The 12,083-nt window shown below is 40.4% G+C and overlaps 1 protein-coding gene across 1 annotated transcript in view; it reads left to right on the forward strand.

Moving 5' to 3' along the window:
* The window catches only part of brip1 (BRCA1 interacting helicase 1), a gene marked incomplete at both ends in the record, with an annotated part of 57,514 nt that overhangs the window by 4,923 nt on the left and 40,508 nt on the right, over nucleotides 1-12,083 (forward strand). Inside the window, 10 exons of the mRNA XM_083886875.1 lie at nucleotides 2,130-2,189; nucleotides 3,137-3,202; nucleotides 6,170-6,424; nucleotides 8,838-9,059; nucleotides 9,185-9,384; nucleotides 9,471-9,603; nucleotides 10,363-10,517; nucleotides 10,604-10,781; nucleotides 10,954-11,094; nucleotides 11,907-12,068. Of these exons, the coding sequence (XP_083743001.1) occupies nucleotides 2,130-2,189; nucleotides 3,137-3,202; nucleotides 6,170-6,424; nucleotides 8,838-9,059; nucleotides 9,185-9,384; nucleotides 9,471-9,603; nucleotides 10,363-10,517; nucleotides 10,604-10,781; nucleotides 10,954-11,094; nucleotides 11,907-12,068 (1,572 nt within the window). The remainder of the gene's footprint in view (nucleotides 1-2,129; nucleotides 2,190-3,136; nucleotides 3,203-6,169; nucleotides 6,425-8,837; nucleotides 9,060-9,184; nucleotides 9,385-9,470; nucleotides 9,604-10,362; nucleotides 10,518-10,603; nucleotides 10,782-10,953; nucleotides 11,095-11,906; nucleotides 12,069-12,083) is intronic.

A 12,083-nucleotide genomic window follows, 5' to 3' on the forward strand; every position in this document is an offset into this window, starting at 1 on the left:
TTGATGATGTTGCTTTTTACTTATTTTTATCAGAAATTGATGCAGCCTGTAATTTTTGCTGATATTATTAGAAGTCAAAGGTTTTGATTAACTTCCTATTAGTTGCTTTCATTAGCTTTCGTTTCCCTCCCTCCTATGTCACTGTATGAAAATGTTTGTTTGGGAGGAGGAATTTGTTCAGTTTAACTGATTAATCCATGATCAAAATAGGCACTTCATTTAGTGATTGAATAATAATTAATTAATCATTGCAGTACCACACTCTGAATCAATGATAGCAGAATGATGTCAGAATATCAAGCTATTTAAGACATATTTAATAATAAAACAATCCTGATATAAGGATTTCACTGACGGTAGCTTTAATCAAATGAATTATAATATAAAAAAGTTTGACTCCACCAGTGACACCTTGAAATGGCACAGAGCCTCAAGTAGGCTACTATTATTTGTGCGTGTCCTTCCTCCTCTTCTATAGTTCGTTAAATCTGTGTAATAGGAGTGTGCTGCACTATATCAGTGTCATGAATGTTAAAGAGACACAGATTGTTACTCACCATGAACTATGTCAGTGCAGAAGAATTTAACTACTTTTGGAGACAAATTACTTTCTGAGCACCAGGTTCAGAATTACGTCACTATTCACTGTCACCACTAGGTGGTGTTACACTACAACACAAAACTGATCAAGGCTGGAGCATAGGTGTACATCTATGTTCTCTTCAAATTATGATCCACAACTTATTTAATAAGAGTCATTTTAAAATCAATGACCCTTTTCTTGAAAATATAAATTCCAACAACCATGAAAAATATGGAAAAAAAGAATGGTAAAATAAAACGTATGTATGTATAATTATTTAATATATAATTGTTCATTAGTACAGATTAGTACAGTGTTTTTAGGTAATTGGCAGGTAGGATTTACTGAACATCATGTATAGTGTTCCACAAATGTCTTTTGTCTGCTGTCTGCTCAATCTCCCACTGCGACCCACCGAAGGATACGTACCAGAGAATGGATGGAGTACTGTTTTGAATGTTGCGTGTGTGTCAGTATGAGGTTCAAAGGAAAACATTTTGTCACTTGTATCTCACTTGTAGCGGTACAGTTTTGTTTTTAGTTGGATACATTATGCAATTATATTTGGCACCCTTCCATTTGGGTAACAAGCACAGTGGTCCAGCTCCTTAAGGGTGGACACACTGAAGTTGGTTGATTGGTTAATCGTCAATTGAAAAGCAGCAGAGCTTTTTTCCCCCTGCAGATTTCTTTCAAACAAAGCTTGATGACTTTTTGTGATAAATAACAACAGACCAAGAGGGAAGAACATGAAAAGCTTGATGTTCTCCATTGTTAACCTTTGTTTACTGTGTTGCGTCTTTGTGTAATTTATTGGTAGGATACACTGTGTCATGCTGGTATGACATCATGCTGTTTACGTAGCTGACACAGATATCACTATCTGGCCCACATTTTGTGGTTGAAACGCAAGCCAGATCAGAGTGTACTGTTCCAAACCACACTGTGGCAAGTTGAACTGCGTTGTACCGCTTAGTGGAAATGAGGTTTATGAAGCCACTAGAGGAAGTGCTTCAAGTAACACCTTATTCATGTTCAATATCAGATGATATCTCTGGTGAATAATCAGTGATCCATAATCATTAGACCACACACTCACTCTCTCACTCATCTTCTACTGCTTTATCCTCCCCATGAGGGTCGCGGGGGTGCTTGCGCCAATCTCAGCTGACATGGATCGAAAAGCGCGATGCACCCTGGACAGTTCGCCAATCCATCGCAGGGCCATACGTATAGAGACTAACAACCATTTACTCTTACTCTTACACCTACGGTAAATATAGATTGTCCAATTTTACCCAATCCCCATATTGCATGTTTTTGGACTGTGGGAGGAAACTGGAGAATCCAGAGAAAACCCACGCACACACGGGGAGAACATGCAAATTCCATGCATAAAGGCCCTTATTCCGACCGGGTCGCAGACCCAGGTCTTCTTGTTGCAAAGGCAAGAGCGCTATCATTAGACCAAATGAACCATAAACTGCTGATGCAAAGCTTTACAGGAATGGTTGAACTCTCACAACTTTGTCTATACCTGTCACAGGTGTGTGGCTTGGATTTAGATCTTTGGATGACGGGAGGTGGAAAAAGAGGAGGAGGGAAAGTGAAGTTGAAAAAGCGAGTCTGTCTCTGGTTTCCCTGAAGCTATATAACCCAGGCTCCTTTGTCCTGTGAGTGCTGACTGATGGCCTGAATGGGGCCCTTTGAAGCAAGCTCCAGTTTTAATTAAGAGGGTTTGCCTCGCCTGGGCCGCTGATCTGTGAAAGCCACAGGGATAAATATTGAATGGGGTTCACCCGCTGGTTACTGTGCCTGAGGGATAAACAGGTGCTTCGGAGGGCAGATATCTGCCATAGACCCTCCTTGCACAGTGTGGTCATATCAGGAGGAGGGGGTGTTTGGTGTCATGTATTCTGAGGTATTGGCTATTGAAACACACCTTACTGGAATGAATTCCAAGCCCTTGAAAGCTGTGGAATGAGGAGCAAATTGGCGTCCAGCAAGAGGCGCCACCGATACCCAAGTGATCCAGTGCCTGCGGCCCCTCGGTGCCCTCTGACTGGCCCCCCGGAGTGTGAGATTTCCATCTATCAGGTGTTGGCAGGGAGAACGGCAACAGAAGCCTACCTGTGAATATTCTGAGGTGTTCAGTAACACCGCTGACCTCTGTTCTGTCAGTTCCAGACAGCTTTAGCCACTGCATGCACTCACACCTGGTAGTGTGGTTATATGTATCACACCTGAAATAATTTGGTAAAGCTAAGACAGGTTGCATATCCCAACTAAATAAACAGTATACATTAAGAAGTGTGAACCTTTTAGAAACTCTGGTTTTTCTGACTGTGTACATAATTGCTGTATCAATGGACAAAATATTTTGCTCACACAATGTGATACTTGACAGACAAAGGAAGGGCATTGTTATTTTTAACAGCACCCAAGAGCAACACTAGTGAAAAGTCCTGCGGTGAAAGGACCATTATGTTCTTGTGGCGAGCAGAGCTGGTGTCCTGTTTGCCCCTTTTGCCAGTTATCTGGATTCCTTTCTAGGGGGTGTCTGCACTGGGCTGTGGGGCCAAGCTTGAAACCTTGTTGTCCTGGCATCTCGGGAGGCAGGTATGTAAAAGGATACTCTTGTGTCAGCTGTTTCCTGCTGCAGCTTTTGACAAGGGCCTCTATTCATCAGCAAGACCTTCTACTCTGCCCTACCCATCCCTCCTTCCCCCTCCTGCCAATGAATAAGTAATTATTGGCCATCTTGGAGCAGGATATTTGGATGCCTCTGTTTAATGTGGCAGCAGGAGGTAAGGTGATCGGGCCCAGGGCCCAGGCTGTGAAGCGTAACTGTTCCAGAAGAGAAAGGTAACTTGAACTGGTGTTGGGGCCCGACATTACCTCTGTTTATTTTTCACATGGGCTCAGGGCTCGTTATCCTCTTAACTCTGAAGGATGGCTCTCTAAGGGTTCTATCTGGCCTACACTCCACCACACAATGTAATATTTGATGGGAAAACAAGGTTGGAGAATCTGGGCTGGTGGGTAATCTGAGCCACTTGTCTGTCATTAAGAGTCGTACCATCTGATGCCCATTGTAAGTTGTGATGCGTGACAACACATACCAGTCATTCTTATGTGGAACCATTTGGGAAATTTTGTGAGAATTTAGCGACAGACATTATTTCTAAGCATGTGGTTAGTGTTTATCTAAATTAACAACTGTCAAGTGTTCACAAAGGTTTTAAGGCAAGACTTTCTCTCACTCTCACTTTTATCACAAATTGATAAAATCTTTTTATGTAGTCTTTTATTGCATAAATAAAAAATATATAGTCAATTGATGTGGATTTTTTTACAAAGCCAATCTTTGATACATGCAAAAACTTCTAACTTCAGAGTGTGTAATGTGTGTAAAAATAAATACATGAAACACAAGAAATTTGATAAATAAAAATAAAGATTTACTTTTAAGAAGTTGCTGGCAAAAAAATGCATAATTTATAGTGATTGGTGATTAATCAATAATAATTATCCAACATGGTCTCTTTAAAAGAAAAAAAAATATTTCAGCCAAATTAATCAGTTGGGCCTTCAGTGTTATTTTCAAGGCCAATTTCAATCTTTAGACATCAGTCGAGCAATTTGTTTAGATGAAAACACTTGCGTAACTTAAATCAACTATTATTGAATGACAGTATGTGCTGTATAGTTTTGAGCTTTATTTTGACCACGTGTGGAGTATATGGTTGACTTATTTCCTCGTCTCTCTAGAGCCAATCCCAGCTGACTTTGGTTTTCGCTCCACTGAACTTTTAGTATGCATTTATCTTTATAATGAGGGGTTCATGCACCACAGCGCTACCTTAACATTCCTCTCTGTGCAGCTGTTGACAGACTGTTCAACCTGATACAGTCTGATCACATTTTGCGGTGACATTCTCATTTACCTGAGGTTCCTTACCTCTTCTGTTTTTCCTCGTGCACGAGCATCCCTGTCACCTAATGTCTGCCATTGACCACAATTTCTGACCCAACTTACTGATGTCCATCCCATAGATTAAAATACATATTGTGTTCATATTGAAACACTTGCCAACTAGGTGCCTTTACTACTTACATGCGAAACATTTTGCCCCATGCAAGAAGATTTGTGTGTGTTTATTTTCTTACACGTTTTATGTGTACATGGTGGGCTAATACAAACGTGGCACAAACTTCTAACTTCAGAAAAGTGTCCAATATATGTAAACATGGTGTATGTAACCTGTGTCTATTGGAGCATCTTGAATAGTGGGTGGTCGAATTTCTAGAAATCAGGGCAGCCGATGGCTATCAATTGATGCTGATTCTTTTTACCCCATCTGATATAATACAACTATAATGTTCAATGATCACAAATTACTGAAAGAAATGCTAAACTTCAGTAACCAAATATTGAACAACACTAATGGTATGTTTCTCAATCTACATTTCATGTATGCATTGCTGTGCAATTATATACAGCATTTTCAGTAGGAATAGGATGATACCACTTTTATTGTGTCTGATACCAATACGATATAACACACTTGAGTATCTACGGATACTTATCTGATACGTCATTTTGGACCATTTATGAACTATGAAGCTGTTAAATCATGCCGAGTCATTTCAAAGACATCATTTTTCAAATGTGTAACAAATTGTTATAAAGTTATAATTGGCCATTTAATGAATAATACATATCCAACACTGTGTCTTCAGTGTTTTGTATTAAACGTTAGTCTTTTATATTCCTGATTGTGGATTAGAGATGAGCTGTGATTATATGATGTATGGGAGGCACTGGGTGGTCAAAGAGTACACCACTTTAAAGAGCTCAAAACTTAAGCAGGATCAGTTTCATAAATGGTGCCGGCTACACAAAAAAGAATCCACCATGTCACTGGACAGCTAATTATGAAGCAGCTACATTTTCCCAGCCTCCACAATGGTGGCCTATCGTCTTTCAGAGCCTGAAAAGGTCAACTAGTACAGAGAGACAGGACACCATATGTATGGATACAAATTCTCCATATGTTTCCATATGTATTTCAAAAGAACATACAAAACATTTGCGACAGTGGCTAATGTTGATGACTTGCTAGCATTGTGTATTGCAGTGTACTAAAAAACTGCGTATACCATATTATTGTACTGTATGTAAGCTACAGTATATATTTGACCATTTAGAACGTGAACGGTTTTAAATGTGTACTGCACACAAAGGTGCGTGTTGGTGAGATTGATTGATTAATATTTCAAAAAGGGAACCAACAGTGCAATGGCTTAACATCAGTTCTGGACAGTTTTCAGGTTTCTTGACTGTATTGTTAAATCAGGATTCAAATTTTCGAAACGTTTTGCTCTGACGCACCAGTGCCAACATTAAACTTACCATGAACATCAACTTGTCACTGTGTTACATAACTGAGATATTATTGAGTCAGCACAACTGCACAGGATGACATTAGCAGTTTCTGATCAGGGAGTTGGCTGTAAAATGTACAGATTTTTAAGTTAATCCTTGTTTAATTGTTGTTTCTCTATTTTCTTGTCTCCATCCAGGGCCAAGAACCCTGCCCTCTGTGCCCATGTGCCAAAGCCAAAGTGAAAGACAGCACAAAGCAAATCCCAAAGATTTTCTTTGGCACAAGGACACACAAGCAGATAACACAGATTGCCCATGAGCTGAAACGCACTGTTTACTCATGTGTGCCAATGACCATCTTATCCAGCAGAGATCACACCTGTGTCAACCCAGAGGTGGCACCGCATTTCAATCGCAATGAACGCTGCAAGGACCTGCTGGAGGCCAAGAATGTGAGGACAAACACATAAGCACTCAAATGCCATTAATAATCTGCACCATGTACATTTACAGGCTACATGGTGAGATTTGATTGGAGCCTGATAACTACAGTCTGTAACCTAGGTCTTTTCAGTCAAGCCCTCACAATGATCTGTTTTGAATATATACGCCTAGTACTCCTGGACCAGTATTGAACCCTGTAGCTGTAAAATCCAGCACCTAATGGCACTTTCTTCTTCACAGGGTCAAATTTGTATAAAAGTATAACAAAGTAAAAGGGAACATTTTGCTTTAACTTTTTAATTCCAATCAATTTCCGTCCCTTATAACCACACTGATACAAATCCCAGCGTTTAAGTTGGTTTATGATCCATGGGAATGCGTTTGATTGACATTCACTCTCACGTCAAATGACTATGGTGCATTTGATTTGTTACCGTCTTTGACTCCCATCTGCATTAGTGGGAACACAAGATGCAAATTTCCTCTTAATGACATGGCCAGCGCAACTCTTAGACACAGATTTATCTTTCTGCCGTTAGAATTGTCATGAGCCACAAATGTTTGTAGTGCGCCTTACTTTTTACAAAGTGTTAACAACACATTAAAACCGCTTACTCGCTGATGAGTTTTGAACAAGGGACAATTTAAATAACAGACACATTGTCACTGAGCTCTGTTGTTTTTTTCCTCCTTCAACTTTCTGTCACATTTGTGATATCACATTTCACACAGGGGTGATAAAGGGGTTAATAAGAAAAACACCACAGGGCATAACAGCCACTAGCAATGGGAATGTTGTCGATCGCCTTTTTTGCAGGTTCACCTGGATTCAAAAATTGTGGATTTACCCTCTAATTTTAGTTTGAAAGAGTTGAAACATAGACCCTAGGGTAACTACAGTTCATTTGATGATGTAGCCTTAGAGCAGTAATTATACTGCTACAATATCTGCAACAGCAGGGTCTTTTGGACACACTAAAATGTCAAGAAGCATTGAGCGAGCAACATGAGACACTTGTAAGCCCTTACACTGTCCTAAGGTTGAGGCGCCTACTGTAATGAGCACAATTAAGCTGTCATTGGAGGTGTTTACCTCCATGGCAATTGTCTAACTTTGTCATATGAAGTAGCTGGCCCAGTTCTAACTGCTCACTGGAGTGGGTGTCATTGATTCTCTGTGTCTTCATCACCTCAGGGTTTAGTCTTGTTGGTGTGAGGTTACTATCCTGTACAGGCACAAAGCGATTCATATACAAAAGCACACATTGATAAGCTAATGGTGTCTTTATTCACAACAGCTCATTTCTGTTTGAACTCAACGTAAGGCTGTCCCGACTTTCCTAAATGTCGCTGGCTGGCCATTAATTTTCAAAACTCTTTCATTCAGTGAAGGCAGTGGTCATTGTTCTTATGAAGAGTAAAAAGATTTAATTCAATGATCTTAAGTAGTGTCTGGAGGATATATGAATCCATTGGTGTACAGTATTTGTGTGACAGTGTCACCTCAAGCTGTTCAATTCATAAAGAACAGGGTGGGACATCTAAAGCAGGCACCTTTGCTGACAGAGTAATTGGTGGTCGGTACATGAGATAGTGCGTCTTTACACGTCTACATTCACTGTATGAGTGTCAGAACATGTAAACCACTACAATAGCAAGAACACTTGATCCCAGGCAGCATTTAAAATGATCTTTGTCAACTCTGCTAAAGGGGAATCTAGTTTCTCTGTTATATAAATGAGTCTAAACAAATCAAAGTAACAGAACTAAGCAAGTTTTCAGTTTAAATGCTGCTCCACTAACTTACTTACTTAGGCACTTGACCCCAAATGGAGCATAGGTAATCAAAGACACTCTTCCATCTGACCTGACTATGCACCATCTTATCTGCCTCTTCAACTGGTTGTGTTTTTTTCACTTCAGCCTCAGTGTCTCTTGTTAATCGTTCCCTGAAGATTGTACCATTTTCAACTTAAAGAAGAAGTTGTGAGGAACCTGCATTGTTCTCAGGTGTTCTAATGGTATTCCTAAAATTGTCTCATAACAAATCCTGACAATGACATACACAGGCCTTTCTTACATGAAAAGTGTCTTTGTGCTTATTTTACACGGGTAGTACACAGGTAACTCATCAGTATGATGAGAAATTTGAGCCTGGGTCATTTTACACTTGGTTTGATCACTGCCTTTAGGTCTCAATGGGTTTGATGCAAGTTAACAAGCTTTACATAACTGCATTTGGGTATTCTTAGATTGGATTTGTCTTTGTGACATTTTCATCACTCTTTGTGCTTTTACTCTTTTTGTTAGCTTGTATGAAGTAATATAAGGTGCTTTGTTAATGCCGTTCATTATTATTAACATTTGTTTATCATTATGCTTTGATTTATCCTCTCTTGTCTCTGTCTGTGCATATTACAGGGTAGGTCGTGCCGCTACTACCATGGGGTCCAGAGAATGCGGGACCAGCAAACACTACAAAAGGTTCATGGACTTCATGAAGCCTGGGATATTGAGGACCTGGTGGCTCTTGGAAAACGTCTCCGTTCATGCTCTTACTATGCTGCCCGTGAACTTAGGCAGGGTGCTTACATCATCTTCTGCCCATACAACTACCTCCTGGACCCGATGATCAGAGAGAGTGTGAGTGGGGTTTAAAAAGTTGAGAAGAGGAACAAACAACGGATGATGAACCACAGCGGCAGATTATATTTTAAACACTCTTCTCCCTCTCTTCTTCTCTCTGTCTTCACATTCATCCGCACCAGATGGAGATCGACCTGGCTGGACAGATCTTGGTGCTGGATGAAGCCCACAACATTGAAGACTGTGCAAGGGAGAGTGCCAGCTTCACGTTGGACCATAACAATCTGTTGCTGACCAGGGATGAGCTAGAGGGCATGATCAAATGCAACATCAGAAAATCCCAACATGAATCACTCAGGGATTTCTGCTACAGTCTGATCAAGTCAGTCATTCAGTGATTCATATGTGCACACTGGTGGTCTCATAATTAGCAGAGTAGATATTCACTTTGTATTTGTTCTTGTGTAGCTGGATCCAGGAAAGCAAAAGCCTCATGTGTGAAAGAGGATATGAGACTGCAAGTAAAGTCTGGAGTGGAAAGGAAATAATCTGCATCTTTCATACTCTGGGCATCACTGCAGATACTTTTGCTATCCTCAAGGTACTTTAAATATATTTACTTAATTGTACGGAAGACAACCTTACACTGTCATGAGTTATTTGTGGAGGCTGTGGCTTGGTTTATAGTTCAGGTTTTTTTTCCAACTATATGGTTGCTGGTTTCGATCCCCAGCTCCTGCTCTTACATGTAGATGTGTTCCTGGGCAAAAGAATAAACCCCTAATTGCTCCTGGTGTGAATGATGTTTGGTCGAAAAAGTTGTATGCACAACATAAATGTGTGTGAGACTGGCAAAACTGTGGGGTTATTAGCAGTCAGTGTTTACGTTTTTAAGCTTTGGTCAACTTTAGGCGTACATCCTGTCTGTTCCTCCTTTTTTTGGCTCCAGGTTAAGTGTTTTTAAGACAGAAATTCTCCCAGATTTACCGTCAAACCCTGGAAACTGACAAATATCACTGCACAAACAACAGTGACAGTATGTTTCCTGATACGGGCTGTGAAGCACATAGATTTTGATTGACATCTACTGTCTGATTGTGTAAGTCCCTGTGAGAAGGTTACTGACATAGTTAGATAGATACTTTATTAATCCTGCAGGAACATTCATCAACATAATACACGTAGGAACCAAAATACAGTACTTACTTTGTATGTACTGTAATGTAAATCAACACTATCAAAGCCCTGTCCAAAGGTTTGCATTTCTTATCCAAACAACATAAAGTCAACACTGCACTCACTGGATGATATGTAATATGTTGTTTTATTCTCACATGTCCACTGTCTTTTCATGTGACAGCAAAACCTGGAAGCAATTCTTGAGAAGGAGGAGCGTGTTGGTCTAGTCAATGGTAAAGAGGACATGGTACAGATCCCCACCATCACTTCAGCTACTTCCACTGTCCTCAAAAACCTCTTCATGGTTCTGGATTTCCTCTTCAGGGACAACTGCAGGTCAGAGTCAACACAAACATGTTAGCCAGTGGCTGACATGTAGTACTCACTGTGTTGTGACTTTGTTGTCCTCTCTGCCTGTATAGGTTTGCTGAAGATTACCGGGTAGCTCTACAGAGGAACTATGCTTGGACCAACCAAGTCCCACCTGATGTTCCTGATGCCCAGGGCTTTTTTGTCCGCCCACGCCACAGACAACGCCAGAACACCAAAGTTAAAGCAGAGGTGTTGTCACTCAGCTTCTGGTGCCTCAACCCGGCTGTGGTAAGAGGGTTGATGTTGCAGACCACAGCAATACAAGACTTAATGGGCTCTAAATTGTAGTTACATATTACATGACAAAAAAAAAACAGTGACAAACGGTGATTTCCAGTTTTCCAGTCAAAACATTCTCCTAAAATGGCCCTTGATGGTTGTTTGTGTGTTTATCTCTCAGGCTTTCTCTGACTTGAGTCGGGTGGTGCACAGCATTGTGCTGACTTCAGGAACCCTGTCACCCATGGGCTCCTTCTCCTCTGAACTTGGGGTGAAATTCACCATTCAGCTTGAGGCCAATCACGTTATCAAGAAGTCCCAGGTCAGTTGCCCATGTCTTAAGTCTAGGAGAACTCTGAACTGTGTGTATTTTGTGTTCACTAGAAGTCTATTTACTGGATTATGTACTGTATCATACTGTAGGAAGGCATGGTTTCGGAAATGTGACAACTTTACAAGTTAACAACACTGAGTTTATCTGAACATAGAGCGCAACACATTTGATCAGCTCACTCAGGATGAATCAACCAATCGACCTCATGTTGGTCAACATGAGGTCTTCAAAAGAGTCAATTGGAAATGATAAACTGTGGTTGTTTCAGTCTTTAGAACTCTGAAACTGAGAGTAGATTAGACAATTTGAAGCTTTGACCCTGTATTTGGTCCACATCTATCACAGTACCACTTGTGTCCAGCAGGTGTCACAGTCTAACTGCTACTAAATATTTAGTTTTCTGGGGTAATAGTTGAAAAAATATGTAACATTTGTAGTAATCATATTTGCATGGTTATAGCTGACTAATGTTAAAGGTGAAATGTACTCTTGGTCACAATGAAATTGTGATTATTTGAACCTATGACTCAGCTTTGATTTTAAAACATAATTTTAAATTGGAGGCTTTATGGCCAGAAACTGAATATACTTGCATTAAAATTGTTTGTCTTTGAATAAGCCTTTTATATGTACATTGGAAGTTGTCTTGCTTTTAGGGTGTTTCTATGTTTGTTCTATAGCAGCCTGAACTGACAAACAAGTCACAGTGTGCATTTCATCTTTTGAAACTACCTAATTACTAAGCAGATGAAGGAGAAATGCTCTGTCCACATAAACATCCTCTAACATACTTTCTGCAGGTTTGGGTGGGCACAATTGGTGCAGGACCCCAAGGCAGAAAACTGTGTGCCACCTTCCAACATGCTGAAACGTATGCTTTCCAGGACGAGGTGGGTGCCCTGCTGCATCATGTGTGCCAGGTGGTGGCCAAGGGGGTGCTCTGCTTTTTGCCATCTTACAAGGTAAATGAGATTAAC

This window comes from Microchirus variegatus, assembly GCF_963457635.1.
Source record: "Microchirus variegatus genome assembly, chromosome: 3".
NCBI lineage: Eukaryota > Metazoa > Chordata > Actinopteri > Pleuronectiformes > Soleidae > Microchirus > Microchirus variegatus.